At 49.5% G+C, this 19,234-nt stretch overlaps 1 protein-coding gene across 1 annotated transcript in view; it reads right to left on the bottom strand.

The window, feature by feature from the left end:
- Window positions 1-230: 230 nt before the first annotated feature.
- LOC136747707 (potassium voltage-gated channel subfamily C member 1) overlaps window positions 231-19,234 on the bottom strand; it is a 33,578-nt gene continuing 14,574 nt past the window's right edge. The window contains exons 2-3 of the mRNA XM_066700821.1: window positions 8,845-9,778; window positions 231-544 (exon numbers count right to left, since the gene is read on the bottom strand). Coding sequence (XP_066556918.1) covers window positions 351-544; window positions 8,845-9,778 — 1,128 coding nt within the window. The 3' untranslated portion in view covers window positions 231-350. The remainder of the gene's footprint in view (window positions 545-8,844; window positions 9,779-19,234) is intronic.

Here is a 19,234-nt window from a genome sequence, read left to right as displayed (position 1 = left end):
GGGGCACTGGAAGGGCAGGGCGGGGGAATGGATCTTGTTTATTGTTTCCTTTAATCCTTTTTTGTTGTTTTAGGTTTTTCGTTTTGTAAATCTGCGCACGGCTCTCGGTATGTCGGGCTTTGTTGTTGATCACACACACACACACACGCACACGCACACGCACACACACACATACATATATATATATATATATATATATATATATACAGATATATAGATATATGCAGTAGCTCTGTCTCTCTGTCTGTCTGTCTGCTGTCTGTCTGGGGTTATCTGTTTTTGTTCTTTTTGTCTTTATTCGGACTTGTCCTACTTGTCTTTTTTGTCTGTACGTTTCGTTGCTGTTTGGTTTACATACCCTTTCTTACTTTTCCCCCTGCTGTGTGGCTGGGCAGCTCACCGGCCGTTAACAGGAAGCAGGGCTGTTCGCTTCTGTCACTGGGGCTAAAGATCTGGCCGTCCTCGGGGGACATGGCCTGGTCTATGTGAGGGCAGTCTTCATTGGCCAGCGCAGCTTTTGCGGCCTCCCCGTTCACTTTGGGATCTTCAAACATATAAGCACAAGTGACACACTAAAAACAGACACTCCACGTGCAGAACTGATATCACCACTGATCATATTTTTCTTCTCCTTCGTTATTAGTTACGTTTCTATATTTTTCATTTTTCTTTTCATCGCTAGAGGGGGAGGAGGAGGAATAGGAGGAGATGGCGGCGACTGCAGGTTGAGCTGAAGCTGCTGGAGAAGTGGAGGTGTGGCGATCGTGCAGTTGTCTGTTTTAATTCTTTTTGGGGGGGATCGGGGGGGAAGAGAGAGAGGGAGAAAGGGCGGGGGGGCGAGTTTTGCATTTTCAGGACTGACGGGACACGAGAAGTGCACATTCATCCAATCGCACTTGAGATAACCCTCAGACCCAGCCTCGCCCTCCCCCTCCCTCCCTTTTTTCCCCTTTTCCCCAGACACACACACCTATTTCTCCGAGAGCTTTCAATTCATTGACCTCTCCCCGCCCGAACCCAGGACCCACACCCAGACCCAGAGCTGCAGAGGCAACATAGTCGGGTCTTTATTGTCCCCCCTCCCTCCCTCCCATCCAACAAGACTGGAAGAAGACAGACACCCCCCCCCCCCAACACACGCTTCCGAACCACAACCCTCAGAAAGGACAGAGGTTGAGAAAAGGATGAATTGATGAGCCTGATTGGAATAGAAAAAAGGAGAGAAACGAAGCTGCCACTTTCCCACGACAGATAAAAATAAAAAAAGACTCCATTTGAAATCCAGAGTCCCGGCAGCTGGGTCAGATTTTTACTCCTTATTGCTCTTAGAATAGAGGAGGTGAAAACCAAAATCCCACTCCAGCCACACAGGCTCTTGGATTTCCCACAGATGGGGAAAGAAAAGAAAGAGAGAGAGAATTAATTTACAACTATTTTATATAGCAAGATAGATTGAGGCCTTGGACAACACTTCAGTCAATCAGTCTGTGTGTCAGTCAGTCAGTCTGTGTCTCAGTCAGGCGATAGTGAGTAGTGAGGGGATCCAGAGGTTTCTGCCAGGGAAAACTGAATTAGATATGAAGAAGTAGTGCAGAGCAAGTGACCGAAGAAGAGTACAACTTTATGTTCAGATTCCTCTGTCCCCACTGGACAATGCCAACAGCCACGGCCCCTCAACACTCCCTCCCTCCCTCTTCTCTCAAACAGTAATTAATTAATTAATTAAACAACTAAGTAATTCCCAAGAAACACAACTCGGTCAGATGTTAGTCAGTCCTGCGGCACTGTTTCTGCGCAAGAGCTTAATCTATGTTTCCTGGCATTGGCGCGGCATGCAGCTCAGAGGGCTTTGCATTTCATTAGCTCTGGCATCTCCTGCAAGACCAGGGTGCCAGGAGGAGGAGAGGAGAGACAACACAGAGAGGGGGGAGAGAAAGAGAGAGGGAGGGAGAGAAAGAGACAGAGGGAGGGGAGGGAAAGCAGGAGAGAGAGAAAGAGAGAGCGGGGTAGGGAAGGGAGAGGGGGGAGAGAGAGGGGTGGGGAAGGCAGAGAGAGAGAGAGAGAGAGAGAGAGAGAGTTGTGGTTTCATGTCAGTACTGTGTCTTTGTCTTACTCTGCAGAAATGATGAAATGAATACAGTGAGAACCCAGACACTGGAGTCCAGCTGTACCGCCTCAGAGCAAAGTTGCAATGCCACCTGTACTGCCATGACTTCTGAACACAGCCGCCGACAACGACTGCGTCACACTGCGGCCGCCCTCCGCCTCACGTGCCCCACACGGCTGTCTTTATTAATGTATGTGTGTATATATTTTTTGATATGTTTCCCACAGCAGCACATCGAGATGCAGCCATGTGGGTCACACATTAACAGAGAAACAGCTAGGAAGAGAGAGAGGGGGAGGGGGAGAGAGACAGAGAGAGAGAGAGAGAGAGAGAGAGAGAGGGAGGGAGGGGGTGCTGAGAGTGAGTCACAGCCTTCTGAATAACTTAATAACACCAGCTATTCCATCGCTATCTCCTCCACCGCCTCCCCCCATCTCTCTCTCTGTCTCTCACTCGCTCACTCAAATGCAGTTTGGGCCATTTTCATTGATCAGACAATAAACATTTCATCGTTTTATCTAATCTCGCTGAGCGGCAGTGTTGTTCTCACGAGTGCGCTCATAAATATAAATGAATTAAAAGGTAAAATAAAAACATAAATAAGAAACACACCAGTAAAGGCAGGCTTAATGAAATGAACGGAGCTTATAAAAAGGCATTATTAAATTATTCCACCGTTCCCGATAAGGATCATATAGACATCGCCAGGTACTCGGGCGGCGCTCTCGATATCCGCTCTTCTTTGCGTAGATCGCCCTTCAAATTGAGCGAAGGAGGGTCTCTCTGTCCTGGTCCTGGGGACGCACTGCCTAGCTGGGCTCAGCTATTAGGACAGTTACGGGATCAATTTAGTCATTAATGAAGGGACAAACCACATCAGCAGACCAGTGGGGCCTCGGACCAGGGCTGAGAGACAGTGATGGACATTTGATCTTGACCTGCTGTGAGACTGAGAGAGGACTGAGGCCCCACCCTGTGGCCCACGCTGATCCTGCACCTCACCAAGTTATTACTGTGTAATAAATACATCACTACTGTGCTGTTGCCATGTAATGGACACGTGACTCCCCCCAGAATATTATACACATGTGTGTGTATGTTTGAGCTTGAGTAAGAGAGAGAGAGAGGGAGAGAGATAGACCGACTGCCTCCAGGTATAAGGAATGCCATCAATACAACAGGTGGAGAGAGCTGTAGAGACAGCAGATGAGGGCTGTGAGACAGGGACAAGGGCAAGCAGACTGAGCTGAGACTGACTGTGTGTGTCTGTGCATGCGTGCATATGCGTTTGTTTGTCTGTGTGTGTGCGTGTGTGTGAGAGAGAGTGAGAGAGCACCAAATCGGCTTTTCATACAAGCAAATAAGTAAATAAACAAACAAACAGGTTTCGGTTCCTGTGTGTGGGGCCATGTGTTGTCTGCCTGTGTCGTACTGCACGTGCTCAGAAGCGCTCCATGCATCTGGTAAGCACCGGAAGTGGAAGTTTCCCTCGTCACTTTGCTATCTGTGGGTTCTTCTGGCACTTTAACATGGCCGGACTGTGGTTTGTGTAGCAGTGGTTTCCCGCAGAGTTCAGCCAGACTTCACCCTACGCACTGTGGGAATACTGTGACACACCTGGGACAATGGTTCCAAGGTGTGCTGACCATAGAGCACCTCACAATTGCCAATTTGGATTAAAGTGTTACCTCTCCTCTCTTCTCTCTCTCCTCTTCCTTCCTTCCTCTCCTCTCACTCCTATTTCCTATCTCTTTCTACAATCCTCTTTCATCTTCCCTCTCTCCCCTTGCTCCTGTGTCCGTGCTGACACACTCTCGCCACACGGGAAGGGCAGTGAGAAGGAGACAGCCATCCTGCGACCACCTGTAATGGCATCCCAGTGGAGGCGTTCTACTTGTGTCCGGCTATTTTTGGTCTGCTATAAAAATAAAAAAAAAACAGAAGTCCTTGTTTAAGAACGGCGGCTCCACCGAGACACGGTGCTCATGTCCCGGGCCTAAATTTAAACCCTCCTATGGTTCGTCCTGAAGAGCAAAGAATGTGGGGAGGCAGGAGATGGGAGGAGGGAGGGTTCCTTGCAGACAGCAATTAGTGTTATGCAATGACTCCATCTCCCTGGGGTGTCTACTTTTCCCCTCTTTTCTTCAGAAAGGATGATGCGCTCTGGCCAGAAGGAGGAGCCTGCAGCTGTGCTCAGAGAGGGATGCACAAAGACTGGCCTTGGTCCACTCCCTGCCTCCTTTCCTTTCCTCCCTCCTCTCTCCCCTCTCCTGTCCTGTCCTGTCCCCTCCTCTCTCCTCTCTCCTCTCTCCTCTCTCCTCTAAGCACAGACAGGGCCAAGGTGTGTTTTGCACCATCACAGTAGATGCTCCATATCTTCCTCAGCACAGTTGTCAGGGCTGGGATTTCTCATCATCGTGTGTCAGTGCGATGGGATTTCTTATCCCACAGTTTCATGGCAACCCAGCTGTGAGACCTGGGCCCTTCTTTGTGAAGAGAGTTGAGTACCAGAGGGAGGGCCGACCAGGGGTCTGGAACAAACTGTGCAGCTGTGTAGTTTAAACCTACTGACAGGCTGATGCACTGCCTGACCGACTGACACACTGACCGACTGACTGACACACTGATACACCAACTGTCTGACTGACACACTGACTGACTGATTGATACACTGACTGGCTGACTGACAGACTCCCCTCAGCCCCGCAGCACAACTAGTGCCAATTAAGAGAAAGACGAAGAGACACAGCCGCAGTCTGGGCGACAGGAAGACTTCTGTAATTAAAAAGCAATTTGCAGTATTTTTTTTTTTCAAAGTGGCGTTGGTTCCTGTGGCTGTGGATGACAGAGGCCACACGAGGGAGGAGGGACACGCTGAACAAACAGGGCATTTTATAAGGACAATTCAGCCTCTATTTTTGTGGTTGGGGATACATTTATCAATGTGTTTTAATATTTATTTTTAATTGAAAAACAGTTTTTCCCCCTTCTTCTTCCTATTCCCCTATTTTGTTTTGGACATCAGGAAAGAGGAATATATACCCCATCCCTTCCCTTCCTTCTCTCCCTCCCTCCCTCCTTCTCTCCCTCTCCCCCCTCACTGAGGATCAGAGAGAGGCTGCTTCTAGAACCAGAATCCTGCCGCACCGTCGCTCGGACACCGTTGCCATGGGAACAAGCCCGGATCCTGAGTGAGACAGGCGAGCGACATGAATAAGACATCGCATCTTCACAAAAGACAGACAGAGAGAAAGGAGGAGAAGGAAGATGGGGGACCACTCTGCACACACCCTGCACATTATGGAGGGTGACCACTGATGTTCATGTGGTGTAGTTACAGTTTAGTGATGTGATATCGGTCAATGTGTACACAGCGCACACAACAACACACCGCCTGCACTGCGGACGGACCAGAGCAGCAGCGCACTGCAGTTCACCGAGCCGGGACTGGAGCACCAGGCGGCACTGCGGCAACTCTGGGTGATGTGATCTAAGCCCCCCGAGATGAACCACACTGTGCCCATCCTCCTGGTCCATTCCCCAAAGGTCCGGCCAGGTGCACTTTTCACTCAGTGTTACAGTACATGGTATATACAGCTGCACTGTGCTGTACGGTACTGCGTCCTGAGAATACCCTGCTGTGCCACAGTCAATGGAGACCATGGTGCACCAGGGCGTGCCAGGGTCCAGTGTGGCATAGCGCAGTGAAGGCCTGTCGAGGCCCCTAGGAAGCCACTGTAGCACAACTGCAAAAACAAAACCTGTGGCCTGTGCCAAGGGTGGCAGGGTTAGCTAGAAGCAGGGTGGCATTGAGTGACTGCTGGGTCACCAAGGGTTAAAGGCCCAGGTGCCCCCAGGGAGCGTCCAGTCCAGTCATCACTCACAGAACCGCCTGCCGCCCGCGCACCGATCTCCTAATGGTTCCCCTTTCATAAATGTTATCGTAAATTATCTCCACATTACCTTAATGGTATTAAATTGCCATGTATCAATGTCTCTGGCTTGGCGAGGAGAGAGAGAGAGAGAGAGAGAGAGAGAGGGATCCTCCTCCTCTAAAATGCATGACTGTGTATCTTCCTCTTCCTCCCTCCCACTCTCCTTTCTTTCTATCTCAGGAGGAGAGATGTGTCTCTCTGGGGGGGTCTGCGGTGTCTCTGTGGGGTGAGTCAGGACTTCCCACCAAAAACCACAAATGCAATGAGTTCCAATAAACTTGCTGAGTCTGAACGGGAGAGCTTGAGAGAGACAGAGGGAAGGGCAAGAGAGAGGAAGGGAAGGGTGAGAGAGGGAGAGAAAGAGGAAGAGATGTACTCTGGCTGCTATACTAATTCTCCTTATCCAATCCCATTGGTCTAACGGATTTACAGTAAATATTATTTCATCGAATCTGTCTATTGATCTGTCTAGCTAACGGTTCAATATTACTTAGTCTTTCTCTATCTATCTATTTATCTATCTATCTGTCTGTCTGTCTGTACGAGTATCTATCTATCTATCTATCTATCTATCTATCTATCTATCTATCTATCTATATATATATATATATATCTACAGAAATATGACCTGATTACATAAGTACTAACAAAAGCAAGCTGGCACAGTCTCTGTGAAAAGGATGTCTGAATTATTGAACATTTGTATTTCTCAGTTGAAAAGATGCTTCTCTGCAGTGCTGGTGCGCTGCTGTATGTCCAGTCTGTCTGTGCTACACTGTGTGACTGAGAGAATGTGTGTGTGTGTGTGTATGTGTATGTGTGTGTGTGTGTAAGGGCTGCAGCAGGAGACTGCCGTATAAATAGGCAGGAATAGCCCGACACGGGCCTTGAGTGCAGCACGGCGCTTGGGCACAGGACAGGGGGGAGGCACTTTATTACCAAACCACACTGCTAAATAAATAAATAAAATAACTCACCAACTACATAAATAACAATAACATCCATCAAAAATAAATGAAAACAGCAGCCAGATCAAATTAAATGGAAAACCCAGATGAAGCAGTGGGACGGGAGTGCTATTCTCACCACACGGCATGCGCTCACGGGCCAGGGGCCAGCCGATATCACCTGCCTCTCGCTCTCTCAAGCTCTCAGGCGGTCCAGTCCAGCCTGTCTCATGGCCCAAGAAGGAGCTGGCCGGCTGGGCCTCAGTCCACCAGGGCCGGTCAGAGCGAGACCAGGGCCGCTTCCTGGCCAACTCCTCCCCTGGGAAAAGGGCCAGGGGCGTGTCTGTGACTCCAGTAAGCTGCGTATCTTCTGACAAGGGCCAGTGTGTGGGGGAGAGGGACAGGCCTGGGTTCGACTGCAGCTATTGGACAACTGTACTGTAACTGTAATGCAATTAATCAACACTGTACTGTACTTCATGTGTACTATTGTACTGTACTGTACATACTCCTTATTTCATTTATACATTGAGTGTGTAAAGTGCTCTGCAGCAAATTCAATAAAGATTGATTGATTGATTGATTTTCAATGGCTTAAACAAAACTGCACTCAGGATCCTCTCAGCACCCACAGTGACCTTCCCCAATACACGAGAACAACATCCACACGACAGAAACCAAGTCTGTCATTCTGTCTGTGTTTCGGTCTGTGTGTGTGTGTGTGTGTGTGTGTGTGTGCTTGAGTCTGTTGGCAGTCCTAACAGGGAGGGGGCGGGGTTAACCAGACATGTGTGACTTCACTTCCTGCTTAGAAAAGACGGAAAACAAACCAACATGCTAAACAAAACAAAAAAAACACTACACAGGATTGGAAGACCAAGAAGGGAGATTGCAGTGGTAAGTCATGGTTGTATGGGGTCAGGGGGTCAGGGGGTCAGGGGTCAGGGCAAGGAGGTCTGGACAGTACATCAAGTGTAAGGTGAACCCCATGGGCTGTCCCCCCAAAACTAACCTGGGTGCCTGACGTCACCTGTCAGATCATAAAAGCTGCAGGGGAATCGGAGTACAACAGTTACAATCATCATCTTCAAAGATAAAGAAAACAACCAAAACACAAACCAAAACCAAAAGGATAGGAAGAGAGGGAAGGATTTTCAGCGGCCAAAAATACACTGATGACTGACCGACAGGAAAGTGGCTGAAGGATGATTCAAGAGAAAAAGAAAGGAAAAAGAGAAGGATCTGAGAGAGGACAGACACCCCCATTCTCCGGTGAGGGCGGGGCGAGGGCGGGCCGTGAGATTGGATGAATGTACGACCTTCGCTCCACAGAGGGCCGTCGGACTGGAGGATGAGCGTCACCGAGAGGGAGGGAGAGAGAGGGGGAGGAGCAGAGGAGAGGGAGCGAGAGAGGGGAGAGAAAGGCAGGGGAGGGGACGGGTAGAGAGAGAGAGAGAGAGAGAGAGAGAGGAAGCCGGAGCTGAGGAGTGGCGGCGATGGTGGAAGTGGCTGCGGTGGAAGTTGTGTGTGTGTGTGTGTGTGTGTGTGTGTGTGTGTGGAGTGGAGTGGTGCTGGATCGGGGGGTCAGATCCATGCATTTAATGGGACGAGAGTTGGCGGCGGGGGGGGGTGGTTGAGGGGTTAAGGGTGAGTGTGAGACGAGAGGTTAGAGCTGTGGTGGAGGCAGGAGTGGAAGAGGAGGAGAGAAGAAGGGAGGAGGGTGGGTTTGACATACTTTCTCGTTAGTACGTTAGTTTCTTTTGTACTGATATTATTATTAGTAGTAGTTTCATTGATTTGACTGAGTTTTTTTTTTTTCGCAATCAGATGGACATGCCTCTCAGAGGTTTCCTACCTGCTCTGTTAATTTCTAAAATCTCTTCCTGTGCCAGCGGACAGGTGTCACTCTGTGTACTGTGGTGTGGAGAGTTAACTCCCGACTTACAGTAATTGGGGGAGCCAAGCTGGGGGGGGCGGGGGATGTGTTTATTTTTTTTCTTTGGTAGCTTCTGCTTGGCCATGGCCAGGGAGTAGTACATCCCAAAGTTGTTGACTATTACCGGAACGGGCATGGCGATGGTCAGGACCCCGGCAAGGGCACACAGGGCGCCCACCAGCATGCCCGACCAGGTCTGAGGGTACATGTCCCCGTAGCCCAGCGTCGTCATCGTGACCACGGCCCACCAGAACCCGATGGGGATGTTCTTGAAGTGCGTGTGCTCGCTGGCCCGCGGGTCGTTGGGCTTGGCACCGATACGCTCTGCGTAGTAGATCATGGTGGCGAAGATGAGCACGCCCAGCGCCAGGAAGATGATCAGCAGCAGGAACTCATTGGTGCTGGCCCGCAGGGTATGGCCCAGCACCCGCAGGCCCACGAAGTGCCGGGTCAGCTTGAAGATGCGCAGGATCCGCACGAAGCGCACCACGCGCAGGAAGCCCAGCACGTCCTTGGCGGCCTTGGAAGACAGGCCGCTCAGCCCCACCTCCAGGTAGAAGGGCAGGATGGCCACGAAGTCGATGATGTTCAGCGAGTTCCGGATGAACTCCACCTTGTCGGGGCAGAAGGTGATGCGCATCAGGAACTCGAAGGTGAACCACACCACGCACACGCCCTCGATGTAGGTGAGGTAGGCTACCGTCTCAGTCTCCTGGTAGACGCGCAGCTGCGTGGTGTTGTCCACCAGCTCCAGCTCCGTGCGGTTGGTGATGGGGTTGAAGGCCTCGTGAGTCTCCAGGCAGAAGGTGGTGATGGAGACCAGGATGAAGAACAGAGAGGCGAACGCCACCCACTGCACGGAGAGAGACAGAGAGAGAGAGAGAGAGAGAGAGAGAGAGAGAGAGAGAGAGAGGTGGGGTGGAGAGAAGAGTGAAAAGAGAAAGAATGAGTATCTTACACAAAAAACAGACACTTTCACTGTGAAGAGAGAGGGAGAGAGAGAGAGAGAAAGAGAAGAAACCCAAACCCTAACTGTAACCTGGACCAAACATGTAACTGCAAAATATTACTACCACTCTTCATCTTAGTGCAAAAATCATTTCATTTTAGAGCTGAAATCACTACAGGCAGCAAAAGCACAACCCAGGTGTAACTCTGAACTCGCAACCAAGATGTATCGAACACACGACCCAGATATGGCCCACTTCCTTTGCCCAGATCGCTAATTAAAACTGTCACCAGCACCAGACCTCACACAGGATTGACACTGGTGCTGTTTGACAGTCTAACATGATTCTGGGGCTATACACACACTGAGGACACACACACAATTACTGACACACTCATACACACACACACACACACACACACGCAGACACTCACATACACAAATATGTCCATCAGCGCCCGGCTGCAGTGCACTGTTAGTTTGTCAGTTCCGATCAATCTGCCGACTGAGTTGCTTACACAACAACCTGGCCACGATGGCAGAGGAGGGGGCCTGCCGTTCTCACAGCACTGACTGGACACACACACACACACACGCACACACATGCACCCATGTAAGCTCATGCACACAGATACACTTACACACACTCACACTTACGGATCTCAGAGGGCTTTTGAAAGCATTTTATAATAAATAAATAAATAAATAAATAAATGATGTTCTTTTCAGACTTTGAAAGTAGAGTAGATTTGCCAACAGTGCCGATGCTCTGCAGGACAGAGGCCTGCGCTTCTACACTACAAATGTGCTACCTGTGACCTCCCTGCGACACACAAACGCTCTCTGCGTGTGTGTGTATAGTGTGTGTATATAGCCATGTATGAGTGTGTGCGAATATGTATTGTCTGTGTGTGTGCGTGCTTTTCCTGTGAACATGTACATTGTTTCGTGAGTGAGTGAGAGTATACATTGTTTCTTGTGTACATTCTGTGTTTGAGTGCAAATCCATGTCTGTCTGTCTTTCTGTGTACCTAACTGTGTGTATGTGATTGTGTTTGTGTGCGTGTGCGTGTGTGCATGTGATTGTGTTTGTGTGCGTGTGCGCATGTGTGTGTGTGTGTGTGTGTGTGTATGCATGTGTGTGTGCGTTCATGTCTGTGTGTGTGTGTGTGTGTATGCATGTGTGTGTGTGTCCATGTCTGTGTATGTATGTGTGTGTGCGCTCCTTAATCAAATTGGGAGATGATTCCCGGATGTCCACACTCTGCTCTTTGCGAGAGTGGATATGTGCGTGTGTGTGCGTGTGATTGCATGTGTATGTGTGTGTGTGTGTGTGTGCGTGTGTGTGTGTGTGTGTGTGTGTGTGTGTGTGTTTGTGTTTGTGTATGGATATGGGGGCTGTGAGTAACGTGCTAATGGAGTGTACGAGAAAATAAGAGTCCAGAAACAGAATATGGCTTTTACAGGCCGAGATGCATCCTGGAGAGAGTGCTCTGATCCGCAGCCGGCGCTGGAGATGACCCTGCGGCTAATGGGCCCCGGCTGTCTCTGCGTCTGCATTACAGGTGATGGCACCGTCCGCACAGCACTCTGGAGCTCCGCCTGCACTCTCCGCTCTCTCCCTCTCCCTCTGTGTCTATCTTCCTCTCTCCCTCCTGCCTTCTCCCCCTCCCTCCATCTCTCTCTCTCTCTCTCCTTCAGAGATCCCAGGGCAGCTGAAAAATTGGCTCTTACAGCACCCCTGCCATGTCAAATAACCATGCTCACCTGCTTCCAATCGATCGATTGATCGATCAATCAACCAACCAAACAATCAAATCAATCAATCAGAAACAGCTGTCACCCGTGGAACAATTCAAGACAACGAGCCGCCCTGTAGCTGAGTGTAAGTCCAGTGAGGACGATGAAGCTCCGCCCCAGCACTCACACGGCCCGTAGCCCCGCCCACTCCATACAGCATCGTGTTCTGTATCTCACACTTAATGTTTTTTTGTCTTATTTAAGCCACAAGTTCTTTATAAATAGAGTTCTACACCCCCCTCCCTTTCCCTCTCACTCTCTCTCGCTCCTCTCTTTTCAGCCAGATGAAAGCATGTCACGTTCTGTTATCAACACCCTTCTTTCCCTCTCCCCTTCTCTCTCTCTCTACCTCTCCCTCTGCCTCTCCCTTCTGTCTCTCTGCCTCTCCTTTCTCTCTCTCTCTCCCTCTGCAACTCTCCCTCCTCCCTCTTTTATAATTTTCCCTGTCAGTAAAAACACACAGCCCAATAAACTGTCCTTTCCCCTATCCGTCCCAATGGACGATGGACAGTGCATAATGCCACACAGCCAAAGTTACACAGCTACACACCTGCCCAGCGCCCTGCAGAATCCCTGCCCACTCCCCATGGGTCCACAGCCATCCGGGCCGAGGGACGCAGCAGCACTGACATTAGCCTCTCTGCAGAACAGATGGCAGCTCCAGTCCTCCGGGGGCTGAGGGGGGTCTCTGGTTTCATTCCACCTCAGGGTCTTAATTGAATTGCTAAATTGCTTAATTGGAGGTGTTACTGGGATAATATAAGAAGACGAACTACCTGTTTTAAGAAGGTCAGATTCAGGCTGCTAACTGAGAAAGGTTCCCTCGAACCTCGTCCAACCAGGGCTCAGTTACAGGCCTTAATATGCACACCTCCTCTCCAGCACAGTCTTACTGTATGACCTTCATCTTCCTCTTTCACTAGGGAGCACAATACAACAGAGATGGGCAGACAGAGAGACAGAGACAGAGAAAGGGACAGAGAGGGACAGAGGGACAGAGGGACAGAGATGGAGAAAGGGAGAGAGAGAGGGACAGAGGGATGGATAGATAGGCACAGAGATGGACAGAGACAGAGAAAGAGAGGGAGAGAGAGAGCAGGGGAGAGAGATAAACAAAGAGGGATGAAGTGACAGAGAGAAACAGAAGAAAGAGCAAGACTGAGAGACAGAGACAGACAGAGAAAGAGAGCAAGTCTGTGCAAAAGACAGAGAGGACCTGTATGTCAATGTTTTGGCAACACTGATTTAACTTAGTCATGCCAATGAAGCTTCTTTGAATCTGATTTTGAATTTGAATGGTGAGGGAGAGCAGGAGGCAGCAGGTCTCCAGTGCCTTTAGTCAATTAGTCGCTGCAGGTCCTCGGGGCAGCAGAGAAGGAGAGAATAAGAGAACGAGCGAGAGACGGGGAGCCACTATTTCGGGAGGTTGTCCTGGGAGGCCACTTCTGTCGTTGCCACGGCACACTGTGCTGCAGTCCGATGCAGTCCTGTCTCCAGCGGGATTGTCACGATCTGTTCAAACACTTTTAAATGTCTCACTGCCCCAAGCCATTGAACCTGTGTGGCACTCTCCACCGTACATTAATAACTCTAACTCTTCCCAAGGGAGACACACATATTCCTTCTTGGGAAAAGTTTCTTCCGCATCTCTCGCATGGATAGCGTCCCCATTTATTTTAGTTACAATTTCAAAATGACTTTGCGTCTGGCTACGTAACAGTGCGTCCCCCAGAACAGTTTGGGACTCAGCCGGTAAGAGGTACGAAACTGTTCCTCCTGAAATTTGTCTGGGCACAGGTGGAGGTGCACCCGACTCACCATGGAGAGGCCCTTCACTTGAGCAGAGCGGCTGTGGGCCCTGAACGCTGAAGAAACCTGTTACCTTTACAGTGGGAGGGATTTACATTGAACAAACACACACACACTTCTGTTATAACAGGAGCAGCCGATGCTGAAATCTGAGGCTCTACAGCCTGGACATGCCTCTCCAGCTGCCCCCCCGCAGGCACCCCCGTGTCCAAGGGTCCGTGTGGACGAGGGAAGCCCACCACTCTCCCTCTCTCAGGCTGGTGCTGGCGCAGGGAACAGGTGTGAGGGCCGTCTGTGGCGTCTCGGTGCCAAATCCCCGGCAGAGTGTGCTCTGACGTCCCCAAGCCCCCCCCACAGAGACAAGATCCTCTGTGCGTCATCACAGCACATCCCTGCCTGAGACTGCAGACTCACACACACACACACACAGAGACGAACACGCACACACATGTACAGGAACACAAACATAAGCACTGCTGCACTCCCCACCAACCCTCCCTCTTACTCAGGAGTACAGTGGCTCTTGGACTTTTCCACATGTCATTGTGTTACAACATGAAATCAGAATGGATTTAATCAGAGTTTTTGCCACTGATCAACACAGAAAATGTCCATAATGTTAAAGTGAAAAATAGAATCTGCAAATTGTTCAAAATTAATTACAAATACAAAACAGAAAATAATCACCCCCTTATTAGTAATATTTGTTAGAGGCACCTTTGGCAGCAATTACAGCCATGAGTCTCTGTGGATCAGTCTCTACCAGCTGTGCACATCTGGACATAGCTATTTCTGCCCATTCTTCGTTGTAAAATTGCTCAACCTCCATGAAGTTGGATGGGGACCTTTGGTGAACATCAATTTTCAACTCTTTCCACATATTCTCAATTGGAATGTTGTAACACAATGTGGAAAAGTCCAAGGAGGTGAATACTTTTAAGAGCCACAGTAAGTGAGTGAGCAAGTGAATAGTAAGTGATGGAGTGAGTGAGTATTGAGTGAGTGAGTGAGCAGTAGGTGAGTAAGTGATTAGTAAGTGAGGGAGGCAGGGAGGCTGTGCTGTATCTCAGACTGAAACTCTGCTGACAGACCTCTGTGGGCGTGGCCTCTCCCCATGGCCGGCCCGGTCTGGGACGGGGGGCTGAGGAGTGTATATTGCACTGCGGGGCCCTGGGGGGGCATCACACGCAATTAGAGCAAATATCTGCCTTAATGAACACAGGGTAGGAGGACAGGAAAACTCATTTCACAGCCTGCTAAAAGGGTCAGGATTCATTTCCTGGGTTCAGCAGCATCTCTCAGTCTGGTCCTGAAACGCGGAGTGGCTTCATACACTGAGCCTGACCCCCATCCTGCCCCCGTCGGCGCCACCATCACACCCCCCCAGGAAGAGTACTTATCACAGCCGCCTGCAGAAGGGCCACAGACACAAACACTCACACACTCACACACACACACACACTCCAGGAGCACGTGTCTTGAACGCCCAACAAATACCAAAAATACCCCTCGGCTGGAACCCCTTCCCTTCAATCTCCACTGAAGCATACCAGTAGTGCCTCCCACAATTAATGAATTCACCCAATTAACCAATTACAAACCAATTACAAATTACAATTGCTTAATGACTTATGCTTCAGGCATAAATAATGTTCACAATCTTTATGCTGAGCTGAGATATTGCAGTGCAGTGCGGAAAGGAGAGACATTACCACTCAGATTAGCCATTGTCAAACTGGCACACATACACACACACACTCACTCTCACACACACACACACACACACACTCACTCTCACACACACACACACACACACACGCACACACACACTCACTCTCACACACACACACACACACACTCACTCTCACACACACACACACTCACTCTCTCACACACACACACACACACACACACTCTCACACACACACACACACACACACACACACACACACACATGTTCTCTGCCCTGCCCACAGACCCCTCGATCCCTATGCCACTGCAGCCCAGGAGCCCAGGAGCCCAGGCCCCGCCCTCCAGTACTTGTCGTCTGATTTCCAGTGGCCCTGATTACCCATTAGCTGTGACAGCTGGAGAGTCTCTTTACCACTCCCCCCCCCCCCCCCGTCCCCACAGAGACCTTCAGAGTCACCTTGGAGCGATCTGACGTTCCCCTAACAACGCCCCCCACACTGTCCCTTCTCGTTCACTCACACACACATAGACACACACACACACACACACACACACACACTCACACACTCACTGACACACTCACACACTCGCTCACACACTCACTCTCTCGCACACTGCTACTCTCCTGCAGGTCCAGACAATGCTAAGGAAGAGGAGGAGGAAGAGGGAGAGAAGAAGAAAATTGTTTGGATGTAGGTAAGTATGAGAGAGGATTGGAGCTTCAAGTGGAGGTACAGGCAGAGAGAAATAGATAAAGAGAGAAAGAGACAGAAGAAAGGAAAAGAGAGAGGAGGGGAAGTGAGAGGATGGGAGAGGGAGAGAGGAGAGAGGTGAGAGGAGCGGGGAGGGGATAATGCCTTGCAGTGAATGTCCTCGAAATCATGCTCAGCGCTGCAATAGAGCGGCTCTGATGTCTTTTTTTTGCTTTGATTGCCTGCAAACACTCTCAACTGTGGGGGGGAGGGGGGGTAATACGCAGTGTTATGAATAAAAGACGGCACTGCAGCACAGGCAGGAGTGCCACGATCGCAGGCACGGCACACCGCCGGGCACGGCACAGCCCTGACGGACACGGCACACCACCGGGCACGGCACAGCCTTGATGGACACGGCACACCACCGGGCACGGCACAGCCCTGACGGACACGCTGTTCCGCTGACACTCAGTACCTCCGTGTGGCTCTCCACCCCTCCCCTCGAGGCACCTGCTCTCGGCCACACTGTGGGCCGGGTTTCCTGCAGACGTGGTAGTTTGCCATGGTGAAAACAGTGCAACAGAGAGAGTTATTGTTATTATTATTTATGCTTTTATTCTTTTTCCTCCCTTTTTTCTATGGAAGAGGTGTTATTTATGCGTTGAGGGAAAACTACACTGCTTTAAAACGCCAGGGGCCACACATCTGTTTTACTATTTGGCTTCTTATTTATTTATTTATTTATTTATTTATTTTTATATTCACCTTGGTTCCTCTCCTTCATTCACACTGCTTCTCCGCACGCAGCACAGACACAGAGACGGGGAGAGAATATATATTTATATTGATATATATAACACAGACAACTGGCATGAACCCAGACTCGCTTTCCTGCCTGACAGCTGGCAGACTCCAGCAGCAACAATAACGATAACAACAAACACAACACAAACACAACAACAACAACAACAACAACAACAACAACCACAACCACAGCAGCACCGACAAGGCCTGCTCTCTGCCCTCGATGCCTCCAGTGTTCTCTACCTTGTCTGCTGAGGTAGAGCCAGATCACCCCCCAACATCAACCCAACACAACACCCCCTCTCCAGAGGAGCGCTGAAGAGACACTGCAGCCCAGCCTCTCTCCAGCTCCCCTGCCTCGATCATCTTCCATTAGTGTCTCTACAGCGCGTCTCTCTCTCTCTCTCTCTCTCTCTCTCTCTCTCTCTCTCACTCTGTTTTAAATAGGAGATGTATTGTGTTCGCCCCCGTTAGGGTTCATAAAAAAGGAAAAAGAAAAAGAGAAACGCATTACAGTGTGCCCGAGGCATGGCAGGAGCTCCAATCAAGTGCAAGACTTTCATTGTGCTTTATATAATTATGCATCTATGTATTTATTTATTACAGATTAAGAATAATTTATTATTATTCATTTTGTAATTATTATTATTATTATTGGTAGGCTCGCCCTACTACCCTACACACACACACACATGCACACACACACACACACACACATGAACAAGCGCGCTGACACACACACAGGTCCTAATTGGTTAACTGAAGTCAACATTAAGATCAGGAGTCGATTCACCCGTTTCTTCTTTCAGGTGCTAATTGCTCAACTAGCCCCCCAGACTGCAAGGAAACAACCCACTCAGAAGCCCTGAGTCAGACTCCCCCAGCACCGCGCTGAGCCAGGAGCCAGTGTCTGAGAGCAGGGTGGGTAGGAGTTGACTGAGGCCTGGCCTCCTCAGTCCAAAGCCTGCTTGACAAACAGACCAGATGGTTCTCGGACGTTTAATCATTCTGAGATGATGTAGGTATACACTTAAATCTGAAATGTATCTAATTGTTTATCTTACATTTTATTATACTACTACAACTAATTATTATTATTATTTTTTATTAATATTAATATTTATTAATTCATTTCTTAGCAGATGCCCTCACACAGAGGAAGTCAAAATCAATACAACACGCAGACACACACAGCACAGAGTCAATACAACAAGCAGATACACACAGCACAGGGTCAATACAACTGTTGTACCCTTGAGCAAGGTACTTCACTTAGATTGCTCCAGTAAAATGCCCAGCAGTATAAATGGGTACAAATGTAAGTCGCCCTGGATAAGAGCGTCTGCTAAATGACAAATAACGTAATGTAATGTACAACACGCAGATACACACAGCACAGGGTCCCATCAGAGTTGCATGGAATCAGGTAAGGAACAAATCTGATGTCAGGAGGCCTCATTAACATCCTCCTTGATTGAACTGCAGGGCAATGGAATGGATTTTAACAAGGGGGTTACCAAGAAGTGTATCCCAGTGTGTGTGTGTTTGTGAGTGTGAAGATATATGTATGAATGGTCTTATTCCAGTTGCCTAACATCCCCACCAGGCCCTGCCAACCGCGCCATTTCTCCAACACCAAGAGCCGTGACAGCACATCGGAAGATCTGTCCCACGAAATGGTTGACAGTACAGTCCCCGCATCCCCCCCCAACTCCCAACCTGGAGTCTCCAAGTCCCTGCTGTTCCTGCTGCCCCACTTTCACAGTTATAATAGTCACGGTGACTGTCAGCCGAAGGGACGGCTCCTCAGAGAGCCAGCCTGCTCATTTTAGGGATGTCCTGGTCCACGGCGCTGGGGAGCCGCAGAGTTGCCCTGTCACTCACTGGGGAGACAGACTGCTACTGTACTGTACTGTACTGGATACACTGTATCCTACTGTGCTGTATTGCACTTTATAGTCCTGTAATTTACTGTACTGTATTGTACTGTACCGCACTTTACTGTAGTGGTTGTACTATATTGTATTGTAGTGTAGTGAATTAAACTGTAGTGCACTGTTCTAGTTTTGCCAGCCAAGAGGTTTTGCACAACAGTGCCAGTCAATATAGATGTATCATTTCAGTATTGTCTCTACACGTCTGCGACACAGAGCTCAGAATGAGGCTCCGGACATCGGCTGGGGGACAGACTGAACAGAAGGACATGTCATTCCCGGGAACGCTGGGATTGAAGAGACAGGATTCTGTTTCTCGAAAGGTAGAACGCAAAGCAATCTAGAAGGAGAAGAAGGCTCACCGGCCATCGCTGTCCCTTTACTGGGGGCCGGTCTGGAACTGGCTCCCACAGCCAACGAACTGGGCAATTGGTCAGAACATGTGGGCTTTAAAAACCCTGTCTGTTCACTCTCCACATAAAGACCCTCGCACCCCCAGGTCCAATTATTTGTCTTCTCCATTCTTACCCCTCCATTCTTTCAATCCTCCATTCATCCCTCTATCTCACATCTTCTGCTTACAGAACACAAGTCTGCAATACACACTGCTGGCATGCCATCAGCAT

This window comes from Amia ocellicauda, chromosome 4, assembly GCF_036373705.1.
Source record: "Amia ocellicauda isolate fAmiCal2 chromosome 4, fAmiCal2.hap1, whole genome shotgun sequence".
Lineage (NCBI taxonomy): Eukaryota > Metazoa > Chordata > Actinopteri > Amiiformes > Amiidae > Amia > Amia ocellicauda.
This window is presented reverse-complemented; position numbering and strand designations above follow the sequence as displayed.